The sequence below is a fragment of the Amblyraja radiata genome, chromosome 5, assembly GCF_010909765.2.
Source record: "Amblyraja radiata isolate CabotCenter1 chromosome 5, sAmbRad1.1.pri, whole genome shotgun sequence".
In the NCBI taxonomy this organism is placed as follows: Eukaryota; Metazoa; Chordata; class Chondrichthyes; order Rajiformes; family Rajidae; genus Amblyraja; species Amblyraja radiata.
The window spans coordinates 104,009,792-104,030,399 of record NC_045960.1 but is presented as its reverse complement, the minus strand read 5'-3'; the positions used below and the strand labels follow the sequence as shown (position 1 = coordinate 104,030,399).

The 20,608-nt window shown below is 43.9% G+C and overlaps 1 protein-coding gene across 2 annotated transcripts in view; it reads right to left on the bottom strand.

Annotated features, from left to right (window-relative positions):
• grik2 (glutamate ionotropic receptor kainate type subunit 2) overlaps positions 1 to 20,608 on the bottom strand; it is a 495,196-nt gene that overhangs the window by 91,274 nt on the left and 383,314 nt on the right. For both annotated transcript variants that reach the window (XM_033021917.1, XM_033021916.1), the window contains exon 12: positions 17,311 to 17,534. In XM_033021917.1, coding sequence (XP_032877808.1) covers positions 17,311 to 17,534 — 224 coding nt within the window. The remainder of the gene's footprint in view (positions 1 to 17,310; positions 17,535 to 20,608) is intronic.

Below are 20,608 nucleotides of genomic sequence, written 5' to 3'. Positions count from 1 at the left end.
GTTGTGATGAGAGTGTTCCTTTCTTTCACTACTTTGCTCGGTTAAGATTAAGGAGAGGCAAACTGAGATGCAGAAATTACATTATCAGTAGAATTCTATGAATATTAAATCATATAATATTTGATTTCAATTACTCTGTTCTCAATTTTGAAAGAAGGTGCAATCTCTTGGAAATGAGTCAAGCAACTAATCACCAGTAAAAGTTTCAGGAATGGGTAGTTTTACAAATCAAGTTCATCGATGGGGCATCAGTCTTTGTTCACCTTGTGGCATTCCAAGGTCAGGGCTAGAAGTTGTGAGAATAAATCTCATTGCACAGCATGAAGCACTAAACAAATGATTTTTCAATTAAAGAGCATTTCTTGATTAGTGCGGGTGTCAGGGGATATGGTGAGGAGGCCTGGATAATTGGGTTAGGAGGGAGAGATAGATCGGCCATGATTGAATGGTGGAGTAAACATGATGGGCCGAATGGCTTAATTTCTGCTCCTATCACTTATGACCTTATGATAACCCATGCTGACACCCCAATGTAACAAGGAGGACATTGCTATGTTTCAGGTAAGGCATTAACTTAGCAGTGTAAGAAAGAACTGCAGATGCTGGTTTAAATTGAAGGTAGACACAAAACGCTGGAGTAACTCAGCGGGACAGGCAGCATCTCTGGATAGAAAGAATGGATGATGTTTCGGGTCGAGACCCTTCTTCAGACTTAGCAGTGTCCTCTCTCCCGATTGACATTATTCTGAAAACTTTGATCTTCTATCCCAACTTTACCCTTCAATCAATCCTAAAATATAAGATTATCTATCAGTATCTCATTGTTGGAAACTTACTTTCTGTAAATTGACTTTAACCTGAAATGTTAAATCTGTTTCTCTTCCCACAGATGCTGCCTGACCTGTTGAGTGTTTCTGTTTTTTTGGGGTTTAACATTTTTCATTACATTATTTGCACAGTAGTCTGAGACGAGCTACACTTGTGAAAAGTGCTTTCCTCGTATAATAAGTTATTTTTTGTAATTACCTTTTGGAGCCAAGGACTTGCTATACGAAAATAAAAATTATTGACAAAATGAAATTAATATGTGAAACATTTATGTACACATTTGTAAATATACTTATTGAAATAAAAACATGCAGATAAAACGAATGGCAAAGTGACTTTGAGAAGACAAACAAAGCTTCTGTGCACAGTTGATGGGCCGAATGGCCTAATTCTGCATCTATAACATGAACATGAACTTTTCTGAAAATAAAAATTAAAATTGTGGAATAAATTAACGATATATTTTGTGGGAAATACTCTGTGAGTGTATCTTTGAAAATGTCTCGAGCTATTGCTATCGATGCTACACATGTTTCACTAAATCCTTGGCACTCAGCCATTTCTCTTGACATTTGACCCAGGATAAAGTATTTTTGGCTGACCCTGCAAATAGCAGATTTAAAAGGCAATACACAGGGTATTATACGCTCCACTGAAGCCGACCAAATCACTTAGTTCTGTATGGCAGCCAGTCTTACCTTCATTGCAAAAATAACACTAATGTTTCTTTAAAAAAAAAAACTATTTACTTTGGGTAAGGGTTACTATTAAAAATACCCCAATTTTTTTTTATGTGCAAGCAACGTTTTTCTGTCACCATAGTTTCTTTCTGTTTGTATGGTTCTATGTTGAGGGGAAATGGCGTGATAAGCAGGATCCAAAATGGCGTCCAAGCCAGGCGACACTTTGTGCGCTGGTCACAGACGTGGATCTGCAATCACGCATTACAATCGCTCCACTCTTTTAAATCTCCACTCAAACAGCAGCATTTCTCACGTTTAAACTATATCTGTACACTGCAGATGGCTCGATTGTAATCTTGTATTTTCTTTCCGCTGACTGATTAGCGCGCGACGAAAGCTTTTCACCGTACCTCGGTACACGTGACTAATAAACTAATGTAAGCTAAGCTAAACTAAAGATGTCGCAACTCTTTGAATTAGGCTGGATGGTTAATTTGTCCCTCCCTAATTAGTCCTCAGCTATCGGAGATATTTATAATCCCAGATATGATACTTTTCAGGCAAAAAGTAAAGGAGACACTTTTAGGTTAAAACTCCACTGTATATTGGTCTAAAACCCTGGGAGCAAGGATTGTCATGGATAAAAATGAATTGCCTAATCACCACCGTTCCCCTGAGATGAAATCCCATTGCCTTATTTTTGTTTATCTAATGTGTGCATGGGACTACAGATACTGACTATGAAGGGACTGTCCTCATTCCATCATGCACACTTACAACAATGCTTGCTGCAAACTGCAAAAACACTCGTCTTCTTTCCTTGCAAGATCTTTGTTATAGAATTAAATCCATGAGCAATGAGGTTTTTTTTTTATCAGTGCAAAGAAACCAGCGCTAAACAACAAAGATGTAATTCTGCTGCCGCTTCAGATTGCACAATAGGATCTTGTAATGAAAAATATATTGACTTTACTGCTTAGATTTTGATGGATTACACAATACATTACAAAATGCCGCTTGCTATTTTTGAATGCAGAGTGTAATTTATGTATTGCTTCAACTGAATCTGAGTTTTCTTTGCACAGTTAAGGTTTCTATTTACACCAGGCCTTGCGATTATTGTTTTAATTTCATTTAAAATAAAGCAAGTCTTGTTTATAAGAGCGCGCCATTGAATCCTGTGACAAATCAGTCTGAACACACACTGGCATAGTTGCTGTTATCTTCACTTTCACTGAGGAGAAAGGCGAAAGAGGGAACAACTTACCTAATTTATCCTCACAAGAGATGGTGAATAAAAAATAAGCAGGTGCATATTCTGAACCAACTTAGATGACAGTTGCTGCTCATTACTTTAGGTGTTCATATTGCCAGTAACATCCATTGAGTGGCCAGGCCACTGTGCTTTTCACCATTGCTTCAAGTACCTACGCCTCCGTTAATATTAATCTCATGGTTTGGAACGACAGCCCTGACTTTCCTTTAATTTTGGCCTTTGCCATGAACCATATGCTGAGCCATCTGTAGTCTTCAGCTCAACAACGTAATGTCACCACTCTACTCTTCAGGGTCTTTTCTTTCTGCTCGAGTGACTCCTCCGCTCTTTCATATTGAGCCTTGATGCTACTCTGTTATCTCTGTATCTGGGTATGCAGCGTGATTCAGCCACCAATGCTTTTCAGCTCAAGTCTGCCTGTCTTTCCTATCACCATCCCCTTCCCTATAATGACTTCAGGTTTCAGATGACATATCGGAAGCACCAAGTGGTGGGCAGAAGTGTGATAATGCACACCACCAGATTCAGGGACAGTTTCGTCCCAGTTGTTATCAGGCAACTGAATCATCCTACCACAACCAGAGAGCAGTGCAGAACTACTATCTACCTCATTGGTGACCCTTGGACTATCCTTGATTGGACTTTGCTGGCTTTACCTTGCACTAAACGTTATTCCCTTATCATGTATCTATACACTGTAAGTGGATCGATTGTAATCATGTATTGTCTTTCTGCTGACTGGATAGCACGCAACAAAAAGCTTTTCACTGTACCTCGGTACACATGACAATAAACTAAACTACACTAAAAAAGCCACAGAGCCTCCTGAATCTGCCCTGTCATCCAATATCACGACCAACTTGAAGAAGTGTCTCGACCTGAAACATTACCTATTCCATTTCTCTGGAGATGCTGCCTGACGTGCTGAGTTACTCCAGCATTTTGTGTCTATCTTCATGGCCAATCTCTTAGCTTTCCCATGCTCCTGCCTGCTCAACATATCTTCTGACACAAAATGCTGGAGTAACTCAGGGGGACGGGCAGCATCTCTGGAGAGAAGGAATGTGCAAAGTTTTGGGTCAAGACCATCATCCATTCCTTCTCTCCAGAGATGCTGCCTGATGCGCTGAGTTACTCCAGCATGTTGTGTCTATCTTCGGTGTAAACCAGCATCGGCAGTTCTTTCTTACACATATAATCTGGTGTCTTTGGTGTCCCTGGTTTCACCTGGAATGGACTACCTGATGGAACCATCTATGGTGCGTAGGGAGGGACTGCAGATGCTGGTCCATGCAGAAGATAGACACAAAGTGATTCAGGCAACATCTCTGGAGAAGAAGAATGCTTAGAGTCCGAGGAAGGGTTCCAACCCAAACATGTCACCCATCCTTTTTCTCCAGAGATACTGCCTGACCTGCTGAGTTACTCCAGCACTTTGTGTCTATCTCCAGAAGCATCCATGGCATGGCTTACTGGGATAGTCTCACCATACCTAGCTAAACACCAGTACTTTGGAAGCCTGCAGGAACTATACATCACAAGGTACAGATCCAGAGCCAGCAACATTATGGGGGACCCCTTCCACCCCAGCAACAGGAGAAGACAAAAAGAGCAACAGTAAGCAAGATGTCCCCATGCACTTTGTAACTATGCCAAAGTTCTGGACCACAATCAGATCAGTTCATAAGTGACAGGAGCAGAATTAGGCCATTCGACCCATCAAGTCCATACTCCACCAGATGGCTGATCTATCGTTCCCTCACAATCCCATTTTCCTGCCTTCTCCCCGTAACCCCTGACACCCACTGAGATCCTCTCTGGATAGAGAGCGAGAGAGTTGACAAACATCAACGAGCACATTATTCGGCTCAACCCTCTTAGCTCCCCGCTCCACAACTGACTACATTCTAGACAACTACGCTCTCGCTGGGGCAACTGAGCCACTGACCGTAGATCATCGTTGGGTCGTTATCCATAATTTTACATCCAAATATAAACTTGAAGCTTCACGGTGCGATAATTGCTAATAAGAACATCGCTTCCACGTGAATTACAAATGTGTGGATTCAACCAACACAAAGAAATATAATGACTTGCAGATTCATTCTCCTTCACTGTTTAGACAATAGACAATAGGTGCAGGAGTAGGCCATTCGACCCTTCGAGCCAGCACCACCATTCAATGTGATCATGGCTGATCATCCCCTATCAGTACCCCAAGCATGGCTCCTGCACACCTCAGCATTGGGATGGGTTCCGACCAGAAACAACACCCGTCCTTTTTCTCCAGAGATGCTCTCTGAAATGTTGACTTACTCCATCCAGCATTTTGTTGTCTATCGGGCAACTGAGCCATCCTACCAACAACTAGAGAGCAGTCCTGAACTACTATCTACCCCATTTGAGACCCTCGGACTATCCTTGATTGGGCTTTGCTGGCTTTATCTTGCACTGAACAGGATTCACGTTAATCCCTTTAGCATGGTATCTGTACACTGTGGAAGGCTCGATTGTTTACCATGTATTGTCTTTCCGCTGACTGTGTAGCACGCAACAAAAGCTTTTCACTGTACCTCGGTACACGTGACAATAAGCTAAACTGAACTAAACTAACCAACAGCAGCAGTGATTTTGCTTACATGGCCTTCACAGATTCACAATTATAGCAATTCCTGGCCCCTCATGTCCATGTTGAGCATAAAAGAGCCACTCATCCCTATTGATAACCTTTGTACCTTGGCTAATAAATTTGAATATTAGCTCTGTGGAAATAAGGAACTGCAGATGCAAAGTTGTGGAGTAAAAGGATGCAAAGTGGTGGAGTAACTCAGTGACTCAAACAGCATGTTCTCCCATCATGTTCAACATCTCCTCTCAATCTGAAGAAGGGTCTCGACCCGAAACGTCAGTTACTCCAGCATTTTGTGTCTATCTTCAGTGTAAACCTGCATCTGCAGTTCCTTCCTACACATGTTCTCCAGAGATGTTGCCTGAAGGGCCTGTCCCACTTGCCGATTTTTTCGGCGACTGCCGGCGTCATTGACTGACGTATCAGGGTCGCCGAAACATTTTGATCTTTTCAAAATCCAGCGGCGACAAAAAAAAACGTTGCGATACTTGAGGAAACACCGCGCGTCGATATGTCGTCACGCCGTGTCTCGCTGCGACATTTTCGGTGACCTGATACGTCAGTCAATCATGCCGGCAGTCGCCGAAAAAAATCGGCAAGTGGGTCAGGCCCTTGACCTTCTGAGTTAATCCAGCACTTTGTGTCCTTTCAAATATTAGGACTGCCTTCTTAGCTATCATTTCTATCCTCTGCAACGCCTTGAATCCTACTGCTTATTTTGCATTGCTTTAATTATTTAATTTGACACTACTTTGATAACCATGGTCATACCATGATCACCTTTGGTTTCATCTGCAAGCTTCTTAATCATATCTCGTACAGTTACGTCCAAACACAATGAAGGCACTCGTCCCCCTGCAGGAACTATACATCAGAATTTAAAATTGCTCTTTTTTCTTTTTTCCCCCCACAAATAATTGTAATTACTGATTCTGTTCCATTCTGTTTTGTAGTTTTTTTTGCACAATCCGTAAGCATGGCCACATTTCATTTCACTGCTCATCTCGTATGCGTATGTGACGAATAAACTTGACTTGACGTGAGAAATCTAGTACAGTGGATCCTCAGAGACTACAGCTTTCCAGTCACTAAGCCTTATAAGTTTATGAGGGAACTGCAGATGCTGGAAAATCGAAGGTAGACAAAAATGCTGGAGAAACTCAGCGGGTGAGGCAGCATCTATGGAGCGAAGGAAATAGGCAACGTTGCGGGTGGAGACCCTTCAAGCCTTATAAGTTCATAAGTTCTGAGAGCAGAATAAGGCCTTTCACTGTTTGGTAAGTTTCAATGATGTGACCCCTCAACCTTCTGAACTCCAGCGAGTACAGGCCCCGTGCCATCAAACGCTCATCATATGTTAACCCACTCATTCCTGCGATCATTCTTGTAAACCTCCTCTGGACCCTCTCCAGAGCCAGCACATCCTTCCTCAGATATGAGGTCCATAACTGCTCACAGTGCTCCAAATGCGATCTGACCAGCGCCTCATAAAGCCTTAGCATTCAATCCCTTTTTTTGAATTGTGGCCCTCACTAAATAAATGATATCATTGCATTCGCCTTCCTTGCTACCAATTCAACTTTCACATTTTCGCATTTTGTGTCTATCCTCTTTGAAATGTTATTGTACCTGCCTCAAATGTATCTTTCTCTGGTAGGTCATACCGTATACCCACCACCCTCTGCGTGAAAATGTTGCCACTCAGGTTCCTATTAAATCTCTCCCCTCTCCAATGTCCTCTGGTTCTTGATTCCACAACTCTAAGTAAAAGACTGTGCATTCACCCTAATAATTCCTCTCATGATCTTAAACTTCTCTATAAGATCACCCTTTGGCCTCTTGCACTCATAAGATCATAAGTGATAGGAATAGGATTAGGCCATTCAGCCCATCAAGTCTAATTCGAACATGGCTGATCTATCTCTCCCTCTCAACCCCATTCTCCTGCCTTTTCCCCATAACCCCACGACACCCGTACTAATCAAGAATCACTTCAAGGAATAATGTCCTAGGCTTCACAACCTCTCCCTGTAGATCATGGACATTCTAGTGTGTTTTCTCTCCATGCCCCTCCACTTTGCAAGCTGTTTGACTTTTCTTGGGTCTGATGAAAGGTTAACTCTATATCTCCCTTGGCCATTTATGTCTGCTTGCAAGTTCCACAATTCTCTATTTTTATTGCAGATTTTCAACATCCACAGTTTTTTTGCTTTCAGCTTCTTGAAGAGGAAGAGTCAGTAGGAAAGGACTAGTGATTAGCTGATCCCTAAAACAGGAATTGATGGTAATGTCCACATGAGCAGCTGCAGCATGTTCTAATAGGTTGGAACTTAAACTGAATGCCACTTAAAATCTAAAATCTAACATAATTTGTAAAATTTATGTATAATAAGATTCTGAGCAATCCAATATTTCAAGAGAGTACAAGATTTAAGGATGTCATTACATTCCTTCCTTATTTCAGAAATTTAGTGCATGTTCAGCTAGGGCAAATGAAAAGGCTCAAATGGTTTAGTTTAGTTTAGAGATACAGCATGGGAATAGGTCCTTAGGCCCACCGAGTCCACCCCGACCAGTGATCGCCGCACACTAACACTATCCTACACACACTGGGGACAATTTACAATTACACCAAGCCAATTAGCTTACAAACCTGTACGTCTTTGCAGCGTGGGAAGAAATTAGAGCACCCGGTGAAAACCCACGCAGGTCACGGGGAGAATGTGCAAACTCCGTACAGCCAGCACCCATAGTCAGGATCGAACCCAGGTCTCTGGCGCTGTGAGGCAGCAACTCTACCGCTGTACCACCGTAGGTCACCAGGTTTTTTTATTGCTGCATTAGTGATCCTGGGGTCTGAATTAAAAGTCTCGGAAGAAAAGTGTGTTTGGATCCCCTCGTGGCAAGTTGGAAATCTGAAATCTTTCGTCTCAACTGGCGATAGAAAACCATTATCTAAAAGTGCCATCATCTCTTTGTCAAAGTGTTGTGAAAATCCATCAGGACACAACTGTCCTTGGGGGGGAAACAGCCTGACATCCTCACACAAGATGAAGTAGATATTTCTTCTGTCAAATATTAACTCTAAAACTGCTTTATAAAGCGCTCTATTGTGTGATGCTACAAAAATAGTCCATCAGTTCAGTTTAGTTTATGGATAGTGTGCGGAAACAGGACCTTTGGCCCGCCGAGTCGGCACCGACCAGCGATCCCCGCACACCAAAACTATCTTACACACACTGGGGACAATTTGCAGTTATACAAAGCCAATTAATCTACAAATATGTATGTGTTTGGAGTGTGGGATTACATCGAAGATAGAAACATGGACAAAAAGTGGAGGAATAGGCCATTCGGCCCTTCGAGCCAGCACCGCCATTCAATATGATCATGGCTGATCATCCACAATCAGTACCCCCTTCCTGCTTTATCCCCTTACCCCTTGATTCTGCTAGCCCCAAGAGCTACATCTAACTCTCTCTTGAATCCACCCAGTGAATTGGCCTCCACTGCCTTCTGTGGCAGAGAATTCCACAGATACATCACTCTCTGGGTGAAAAATTATCATGGCTGATCATCCAAAGTCAGTACCCCGTTCCTGCTTTCTCCCCATATCCCTTGATTCCAATCTCGGAGAAAACCCAGGTAGGTCACAGGGAGAACGTACAAACTCCGTAAAGCGACCACTCGTAGTCGGGATCAAAACCCGGATCTCTGACACTGTGAGGCAGTAGGTCTACTGTTGCACCACCATGCCGCCCACTACAACATTTTGCATTTAAGTATTTGCAGCAGCACTATTAAGATTCTTTTTCCTGACAGGTTAGAAATTAAACTGAAAACCACTTAAATAAATCTAATATAAGTCGCTAAATTTACATATAATGAGATACTGAACCGTTCAATATTTCAAGAAAGTACAACATTTGAGGACTTTTTAATTCCTTACTTAATATCAGGAGAAACATTAAATGCTGACTTTGCCCAAAGACTAACAAAAAGATTTTTTATAAAAAAAACAAACAGATATATTCTGCCAAGAACAACTGAGAATTAGTTCCAACCCAAAGCTGGATTAAAATTATTGATGCTCTCCAAAGGTGAAGTGTGACAACTCGTCCTCATTTAACAACTGCCTAGTTCAGAGTTGACCTGCCTGGAAAAAGGAGATGAGTCACTGACCAGTAAAATATAAAATTTTAAACTACCTGGGCTTAACGTTTCAGTTTCACCTTTTCTCCAATTCCTGGCATCCAAGTACATTCCAAACCCAATTAAAGGAAGTATTATAATTTATAGAGAGCATTTTTTGAATCAGGATCTGGGTAACTCTGCCAACAATTACCAGAATGACAATTACAATTAGCAATCTGGTAAACAAGGGAGGCACGGTGGCTCAGCGGTAGAGTTGTTGCCTCACCGCACCCGAGACCTGGGTTTGATCCCAACTGCGGGTGCTGTCTGTACAGAGTTTGTACGTTCTCCCCGTGACCTGCGTGGGTTTTCTCCTTGTGCTCTGGTTTCCTCCCACACTCCAAACACATAGAGGTTTGTAGGTTCACAAAATTGCTGGAGGAACTCAGCGGGTGCAGCAGCATCTATGGAGCGAAGGAAATAGGCGACGTTTCGGGCCGAAACCCTTCTTCAGACTGATGGGGGGTGGGGAAAGAAAGAAGGAAAAAGGGGAAGAGGAGGAGCCCGAGGGCGGTTGGTACAAGTGTAAACATAGAAACATAGAAAATAGGTGCAGGAGTAGGCCATTCGGCCCTTCGAGCCTGCACCGCCATTCAATACGATCATGGCTGATCATCCAACTCAGTATCCTGTACCTGCCTTCTCTCCATACCCCCTGATCCCTTTAGCCACAGGGGCCACATCTAACTCCCTCTTAAATACAGCCAATGAACTGGCCTCAACTACCTTCTGTGGCAGAGAATTCCACAGATTCACCACTCACTGTGTGAAATTTATTTTTCTCATCTCAGTCCTAAAAGATTTCCCCCTTATCCTTAAACTGTGACCCCTTGTTCTGGACTTCCCCAACATCGGGAACATGTAAACACATACATGTGCTGATGACACTGTGGTGGTGGGCCGGATCACCGATAATAATGAGAAGGCCTACCGGGAAGAGGTGGCTGATCTGGCATTCTGGTGTCAGGACAACAGCCTCCTCTTGAATGTCAAAAAAACTAAGGAGCTGATCGTGGACTTTAGAAGGGCACAACATCCGAGGACGTACTCGCCACTGAAGATAAATGGGGATACTGTGGATAGGGTGAGCTGCTTTAAATACCTGGGAGTCCACATCTCAGAGGATCTGACATGGACATCACACACTGCCACACTGGTGAGTAAGGCAAGGCAGCGCCTTTACCACCTCAGGCAGCTGAGGAAATTCCGAGTGTCTCCGAGGATCCTCCAGTGCTTCTAATCAGCGGCTGTAGAAAGCATCTTGTCCGGAAACATCACAATCTGGTTTGGGAATTGCTCTAGCCCAGGACAAGAAGGCTCTGCAGAGAGTAGTGCGTTCGGACCGAACGCACTATGGGAACTACACTCGCTCTTCTGCAGGAACTATACATCAGAAGGTGCAAAACCCAGAGCCAACAAGGTCATGGGCGACTGCATCCACCCCAGCAACAGACTGTTCCAGCTGCTACGGTCAGGCAGACGCCTCCGCTGTCATGCTGTGAATACAGAGAGGATGAGAAGGCATTTCTTCCCAGAGGCCATTAGGACTGTAAACTCTTATCTCACCAGGGACTAACTTACCGTACCAATTTACTGTTGTGTTGTGTCTTTTTAAAATTGCTATTTTGTTTCTCACACATATGTAATTATTGATTCTGTTCTATCCTGTTTTGTAGGTGTTTTTTTGCACAATCTGCAAGCATTGCCACTTTTCATTTCACAGCACGTCACGTATGCGTATGTGACAAATAAACTTGACTTGACTTCAGGGTTGTAGGTTAATTGGCTTCAGTAAAAAGTGTCCGTAGAGTGCAGGATAGTGCTAGTGTATGGAGAAGGGCTAGTGTATGTGGAAGGGCCATGCAATATGTCCAAAGTTAAAAGCTAAACTAAAACTAAATATAATGGGCTGGAATGGAAACATTTATGCAGAGTTACAGCCAAGATCTTGTTCGTATCTTTACTGAATGGACTTGCTGGAGATTTAATATTGCAATGGTTTTTAACATAAGCAAGTCTAAATCTTCACTTGTCGAGCAGAATAACATATTCGTTCAGTGACAATGACTTAAATAATCAAATCTTATTTGCTATTTTGTAGGCGTGCATTAGAAAATGTGTAAGTCGCCAGTCTGCAAACGAGGGAACGGATAACGGCACGGTGGCGCAGGAGTAGAGTTGCTACCTTAGAGCGCCTTGCAACGCTGGAGACCCGGGTTCGATCCCGACTACAGGTGCTGTCTATACAGAGTTTGTACGTTCTCCCCGTGACTGCGTGGGTTTTCTCTGAGATCTTCGGTTTCCTCCCACACTCCAAAGACGTACAGGTGTGCAGGTTAATTAATTTGGCATAAGTGTAAATTGTCCCGTGTGCGGGGATCGCCAGTCGGCGCGGACTCGGTGTTTCCGCACTGTGTCGCTAAACTAAACTAAAATAAAGAAGTGAACCCTATGTTACGAGGACAAAATTAGAATATAGTGGCTGGGAAAGCAAGTAGGCTCCGTCTCTTCAATGAAACCTTCCAGTACGGGATGCGACAGGAAACCTGGATGCTGACAGATTCTCATGAATGAGAAGCAACAGATTTATGGTGAGCTGTTTCGCATGGCTGAGCAACAATTGACTCCAGGATGAATGTGCTGTGCGATAAGCAGACTGGTCCTTGCTGATACAACTTGCAAGGATACCAGATTTGCTAATTCAGCAAGAAAAAAGCCACTCGGTCAAACATGGCACCTTTTCTTCCGTATCCCTGACGACTGGGGACAAGGGTGACTTGCTGCCAGAGTAGTGCAACGAGCGATACCTAACAGCGATAAGGAAGGGCGCAAAGGGAAAAAAGATCAGCCCCAGTGAGAAACATAAACGGAAGAAAGAAACCTTGGTAGGAACGGCTTAAGTGACGAAAATAATCATTGTGTTCTGACACCTATCTTTGCATGTATTCAGATTGAAATAGCCACATATATAATTGTTTATCGCAAACAGAAATGAAATGCAAATATGTGTTCGATTCAGGCTACAGTTCAATAGGCTCTGCCTGATTGCTATTTGGACATTCTCCCCTTGACCATGTGGGTTTTCTCCAGGTTCCCCAGTATCCCCTCACAGTCCAAAGTCGTACAGCTTTCTATGTTAATTGGCTTGGGTAAAATTGTAAATTGTCCCTAGTGTGTATCGGATAGTGTCAGTGTGCGGGGATCGCTGCCCGGCACTGACTCGGTGGGACGAAGGGTCTGTTTCTCGAGTCTAATTCAGAATCTTGGAATCATATCTCACACAAAGGAGGGTGGCTGTGGCTTGACATTGTGCTTCGATCTTCCCAGACCCAAGGCAACACTGCAGGAGTTCCTCAGTGCAGTATCCTCGGCCCAGCCATCTTCAACTGCTGCATCAATGCCGTACCTTCCATCATAAGCTTAATGGCCACAATTCCTTTTTCAACTCCGCAGCAAATGAACCAGTCAGTGCCTATATGCGGTGGGAGAGTCTAGGACTAGAGGTCACAGCCTTAGAATTAAAGAACGTCTCTTTAGGAAGGAGATGAGGAGAAATGTCTTTAGTCAGAGGGTGGTGAATCTGTGGAACTCATTCACCACAGAAGGCTGTGGAGGCCAAGTCAGTGGATATTTTTATGGCATAGATAAGATAGATTCTTGATTAGTACGCGTGTCAGAGGTTACGGGGAGAAGGCAGGAGAATGGGGTTAGGAGGGAGAGATAGACCAGCCATGATTGAATGGCGGGGTAGACTTGATGGGCCGAATAGGCCTAATTCCACTCCTATCACTTATGATCCTTTTGACCTTACGACCTGGACAACAACAAGGCAGGGGTTGATATGGAGAAATTAAAACGCATGCCATGCACTGGCTATCTCCAAGAAGAGAGACTCTCTTAACAACCGACCTTGATATTCAAAGGCATTATCACCATCAAATATCTCTCATTAACATTCTAGGGGCCAGCCAGGGGGCAGTTAGATCAGCCACATTGGTCTAAAGCTCACCAGAATGGATCAGAATGGACCAGCGACAGGCCTTCCTGACCCTGTGAGCAATTTTGGGCCCCAAATCTGAGGAAGGATGTGCTGGCCCTGGAGAGGGTCCATAGGAGGTTTACTAGAATGATGCCAGGAATGTGTGGGTTAACATATGATGAGCGTTTGTCGGCACTGGGCCTGTACTCGCTGGAGTTTAGAAGAATGAGGGGGGACCTCATTGAAACGTTCCGAATACTGAACGGCTTGGAGAGAGTGGATGCGGAGAGGATGTTTCCACTAGTGGGAGATTCTAGGACTAGACGTCACAGCCTCAGAATTAAAGGACGTTCCTTTAGGAAGGAGACGAGAAGGAATTTCTTTAGTCAGAAGGTGATGGAATCTGTGGAATCTTTGCCACAGATGGCTGTGGAGGCCAAGTAAATGGATATCACATTGATAGATTGATTAGTAATGGTGTCACAGGTTATGGGGAGAGGACGGGAGAATGGGGTTGAGATTGAATGGTGGAGTAGACTTGATGGGCTAAATGGCCTAATTCTGCTCATACAACTTATGAACTTGTGAACTTATCAGGAGTGTGATTGAATACTCTCTACTTGCCTGGATGAGCTCCAATGACTCTCAAGAAGCTAAACACATTGAAGACGTCTACCTGACTGCTTGGTACCTCATTGTCTAACCTCAACACACATTCTCACCTCTACTGTGCATTGTACATGCCATCAAATGACAAGATGTACCGCAGTTGCCTATCTTCAACGTTGCCTTGCAAACCCACCATCTTTCCCGCTAATCTAAGGGACCCCCCACCAAGTCAACCACCATCATGACTTGGAAAGATATCAGTGCTGGTAGGTTTCAGTCCCGGAGTGCCTGCCTTCACTGAAGAATTGCAGTGCCTAAATATAACCACATAATATAACCATATAACAATTACAGCACGGAAAACAGGCCATCTCGGCCCTTCAAGTCCGTGGCGAACACTTTCGCAAATACGCACATTCTGAAAATAAAAGAGCATGAATGTAGAGTGGGGGCAGGCTAGTATGGCTAGGAGCGCAGGAAGGAAGGAACTGCAGATGCTGGTTTACATCGAAGATAAACACAAAAAGCCGGAGTAACTCAGCGGGTCAGGCAACATCTCTGGAGAAAAGGAATAGGTGACGTTTCGGGTCGGGTCTTGTTCACTAGTATGGCTGATGGGCTGAAGGTCCTGACCCTCTGCTTCAAATTCTATGTAACTTTAATCCTCCACACTAACAATAGTTTCATATCCATAAGCTTTGCTTGTCCCCCAACCCTGACCAACATGCCCATCTACACTAGGCCAACATGCCTGCGTTTGGCCCATATCCCTCTAACCCCTATTCTGTGCCTCAGGTTTCTTTCCCCTTTCCCCCCTCACCTTAAACATATCTCCTCTGGCTTTCAATTCCACTACTCTTGGCAAGAGACTTTGTGTGCTTACCCCCATCCATGTCTCTCACCATTTTTGTACACTTCTGTAAGGTCACCCTTCATCCTCCTGCACACTAAGGAATAGAATGCTAGCCTGCTCAACCTCCCCGTACAGCTCAAGCCCTCGAGTCCTGGACAAAGTCCTGGTAAATCAACTCTGCGCCGTCTGAGGAAGGGTCTCGACCCGAAACGTCACCCATTCCTTCTCTCCAGAGATGCTGCCTGTCCCGCTGAGTTACTCCAGCTTTTTGTGTCTATCTTCTCTGCACCCTTTCCAGCTTGACTGAAACTCATCTTTCCTATCACACGGTGCCCAAAACGGAACTCTCTCTCTCTCTCTCTCTCTCTCTCTCTCTCTCTCTCTCTCTCTCTCTCTCTCTCTCTCTCTCTCTCGCTCTCTCTCTCTCGATTGGCAAAAAGATCGGTTCATTCCGCTGGTAGACAAAAATGCTGGAGAAACTCAGCGGGTGAAGCAGCATCTATGGAGCGAAAGACTAGGTGACGTTTCGGGTCGAGAACCTTCTTCAGTTCAGCTGATTCTGTCTCACACACGACTTTGCAAAAATGCAGTCAACAATGATAATATGAACGTGAATCTCTTCACAGAGAAGTGTGGAAACGAACACCTCCAGATTCGGGGACAGTTTCTCCCCAGCTGTTAATAGGCAACTGAATCATCCTACCACAACCAGAGAGCAGTGCTGAACTACTATCTACCTCTTTGGTGACCCTCGGACTATCTTTGATCGGACTTTGCTGGCTTTACCTTGCACTAAACGTTATTCCTTGATCATGTATCTGTACACTGTAAATGGCTCGATTGTCATCATGCGTTGTCTTTCCGCTGACTGGTTAGCACGCAACAACGGCTTTTACACTGTACCTCGGTACACGTGACAATAAATTAAAGCTAACCTAAAGGTAACGGCCTCAAGTTTACAACAATTTATTTTAAAAAAATGATCAGCTTAAATCTGTGTCCCTTGTTGCTGACATTGTTACTAATGGAAACACTGAACTCTCTTTATGCTATTGAACACCTCTGATAAATCTTCCCTTAAATGCCTCAGTTCTAAAGAGAACTCCCCCTACTTCTCTGTAGAGCTCCCGTCCCACCTTCCTCCTCCCTGTTCTATATCTCAGCCCTTGATATCATCCTGAAAATGCCATGGCCATAACTTAGGTCTAACCAGATGTGAATATTTCTGCAAGAGGAACCCTCTCTCCACCAAGACACAAGATGCACATCTCCAAAAGTTTCTGTTTTTAAGTCTGATGGAGACCTGCTCAGCCCACTGCGCTGTAATCGGAAGTCTGAAGTCTAAAGGTGCAATTCTAAAGATGCAATCCCTACTCTTTCCCCGCGACCTCCTCCAGTGTAATTGTTTACAGCGGGAATACTCTGATGGCAAATGGGAGACCAGCAAATGTCTCGCAGATGCATTTCAGTGCAGATCCCACATCTCCACCTCTCCTGCTCTGGAATAGAAACAAATCCCAGCTCCTCGCATGCATCAATCTTTTAAAAATGCGGTCTGAGCTGCACTGGCTGGGTGCAGTGTTTAACCGCAGCTGTGATATCATGTCCGAGAACATGCATTTGAAGCAAGGTGAAAAGCATTTGTCGGTAACAGTGAGAGAGGGGGGCGTTTAGTTATCCTAACTCACAGTGCTGTATGAAAAAAACGACCACCTCTCTGCTAGTGTGCCTGTCCGCACAAAAGCCCCCCCCCCCCCACCCCCACCTATGACTAATTAATAGCCTTTCTTAAGACGTTTTCTGTGAAACCACATTTTCCATGCTTCAGTCCATGTGTGCAGTGAAACAGCGTAATGTGTAAAATTCAATTAACTGCCTTCATTTTTCTTGCGGACAGCATTCATCTTTTACACAGTGTCACCAGCACAGTAGGGCGACTAAAGGAGAGATGCTGGTTTAACACACTTAGCTGCACCACAAACCCAGTCGCAAATGGCTTTCTGAAATCATATCCTTTTCCTCCCCGATATTAGCAAGATTTTTTTTTTCTCTAAATATTATTTATATATATATATATATATGTATATATGTATATATATATAACCTCAAGACAGATATGACAAACAGCACAGAGGTGTTAAAACAAAGATGGACAAAAAAGAAAAAAAAATCAAACGAAAGAAAAAAAATCAGTGACTTTTGACAACATTTGCAAAAACAGAGTGGCATTGCCAAAACTCACTGAAGGCATCATGTTACCTGGCTATAACAAACAGCACACAACTGACACCCAAGTAAGCCAGCAGAATATACATCCAGATATCAGGGGAGAGAGGATTCAGGAAGGAGAAAACGCCAGGGTTTGTACCGTTGGGCTTTCGGTACAAAATACTTATTCCCAGGGTCATAAATGGCTTTGAGAAGTCAATGACCTTCTCTCGAACGTAGGTGATAGTGAGGGGTGCAACTGCAAGATCAGCTTTCTGTGGAGGAAGAGGAGAGAAGCACAGGTCAGTAGATCAGCAGAGGTATAACAATGGTACAGCATCTTATTAGAGACATAGAATCATAGTCACACAGTTAGGGTGGGTGGAAGATTGCAACCTTCACGTGGTCCGTCCTGTTTCGACGCATGCAATCAACCCGGCGTGCACAATCAAATAAGATCAAATAGAACAAGTTGTCCTACAACTTTGCCCTGTGCATGCCATACTCAAGAAGAAGATAGTCATAGAGTCATACAGCATGGAAACAGGCCCTTTGGCACAACCAGCCCAAGCCAACCATGTTCCCGATGTTGGGGGAGTCCAGAACCAGGGGCCACAGTTTAAGAATAAGGAGTAGGCCATTTAGAACGGAGACGAGGAAACACTTTTTCTCACAGAGAGTTGTGAGTGTGTGGAATTCTCTGCCTCAGAGGGCGGTGGAGGCAGGTTCTCTGGATGCTTTCAAGAGAGAGCTAGATAGGGCTTTTAAAAATAGCGGAGTCAGGGGATATGGGGAGAAGGCAGGAACGGGGTACTGATTGGGGATGATCAGCCATGAGCACATTGAATGGCGGTGCTGGCTTGAAGGGCCAAATGGCCTACTCCTGCACCTATTGTCTATTGTCTATTGTCAGTTGTACTGCTCTGAAACAGGCCCTTCGGCACAACTTCCCCACACCGACCGACCTACCCCATCTACACTCATCCCGCCTGGCTGCATTTGGCCCATATTCATGGGTTCATCTGTTTTTGGAGCAGAATTAGCCCATTCGGCCCATCGTCTACTCCGCCATTCAACCATGGTCGACCTATCCCTCTAATCCTATCCTGTCCACGTACCTGTCCAAACGTTTTGAAACATTGTGATAGCACCAGCCGCAACTACCTCCTCTGGCTGCTCGTTCCATATACCTCCCACCCTTTGTGTAAAAATGCCCCTCAAGTTCCTGTTAAATATTTCCACCCTGATCACCAACCTATGCTTCTGGTTCTCCCCCGACTCTGGGTGAAAGACTCAATGCATTCACCCAATCTATTTGTCTCATGCTCTTAAACACCTCTATAAGATCACCCCTCATCCTGCTGCACTCCAAGGGATAAAGTCTTAGCCTGCTCAAACTCTCCCTATAGTTCAGGCCCTCAAGTCCTGGCAACATCCTCGTAAATTTTCTTTGCACCTTCTCCAGCTTGAACATTGGCTATGGAACTGCTAAATAACAAACTGCAATAACTTTTTCAATGGGGTGGCACAGTGGTGCAGCTGGTGGAGTTGCTACCTCACAGCGCCAGAGACCCGGGGTTCGAATCTGACCTCAGGTGCAGCCTGCGTGGGGTTTGCACGTTCTCCCTATGACCACGTGGGTTTTCTCCGGGTGTTCCGGTTCTCCCACGCGTCCCAGAGACATGCGGGTCGGTAGGTTAATTGGCCCATGTGCGTGTGGTGGGGAGTGAATGAGAAAGTGGCTTAACATGGAACTAGCGTGAACGGGTGATCGATGGTTTGACACCGACTCGGTGGCCAGAAGGGCCTGTTTCCAAGCTGTATCTCTAAACTAAACTAACAGTTCCTGCCGATCAAAGGTCATCACACATCAAAACTTGGCAATTGGCACATCAAAACTTGGCAATTGACATGGGCACTAATATTCACACACTGAACTTTATCATGTTTATTATATGTTACTGGGGTCAAGTCAAGAGTGTTTTATTGTCAAATGTTCCGGATAGAACAATGACATTCTTACTTACAGCAGCACAACAGAATATGTAAACATAGTACTTTATAAACAATATAATAAACAAGAAACAAAGTTCAGTGTGTATATATACAGACACACGTATATATATATATATATATATATGCATAGGAAGGAACTGCAGATGCTGATTTAAGCCAAAGATAGACACAAAATGCTGGAGTAACTCAGCGGGACAGGCAACATCTCTGGAGAGAAGGAATGGGTGACGTTTCAATGGATCTGGACCAGAAACATCACCCATTCCTTCCAACAATGATCTATTCAACATTTTCTTTGATCTCATCCCCTTTCGATGTCTCGTTGTCACACCTTACCCTTCCATATCTCTATCTCCCTCCCCCCTGACTTTGATATAATTGATATAATTTAATTGCCACACAACCAAGGTCGGTGGTATTTGGGTTGCCAGCAGCGGTACAATAATAAAGAACACAACCACAATAAAAAATTTACACAAACATCCACCACAGCATTCATCACTGTGGAAGGGTCTCCTGAAGAAGGGTCTCTTTGTTTTTATGTATGCATGTGTGTATATATATACACGCACACATAAGATACAAACAACAATAATAGTGCAAGAATAGCAATGGTAATGTTTAATAGCCTGATGGCTGGAGGGCTTATCTTTACATATTCTGTAGTACTGTAGTTCTACCCGGGACATATGACAATAAAACATTCTTGACTCTTGATATTGCTGAAGTCAAACATTTAAGATCAAGTTTAAAGTTTGTCTCAGAAAACTTTACAGCATGCTTCATTTGTGAATTTAATACCTCGTTCCCAAGGAGTCGGAGTGGGCTTTTACTTATACTTGAGCTTTTTTCAGAAGTGAAGTCTGGAAAATGTATTACTGGCAGGAAGACTTTGTCGGGTTCAATGCCACCAGTTAGTTCCTCAAGCAGACCTTGGGGACTGATCAATCTGTAGGTAGCATTACTTGCCCTTCATCAAGTTAACTGAGGCCATAACTCACAGCCCATGGGCTTGCATTCTAGCACTGGTTATTGTACGACCGCACAAAGTATCAATAAGAGGTCTAAGGCACCTCTTATTTGCGGAACACATTTTTAGTTTAATTTACATTAAAGAAACAGCGCGGAAACAGGCCCTTCAGCCTACCGAGCCCGCACCGACCAACGATCCCCGCACACTAACACTAACCGATACACACAGGGGACAATTTTACATTGATACCAACCCAATTAACCTACAAACCTGTACGTCTTTTAAATTTTCTTTGCAAATAATAAATGAATGAATGACATTAGACTTTAGAGATACAGTGTGGAAACAGGCCCTTCAGCC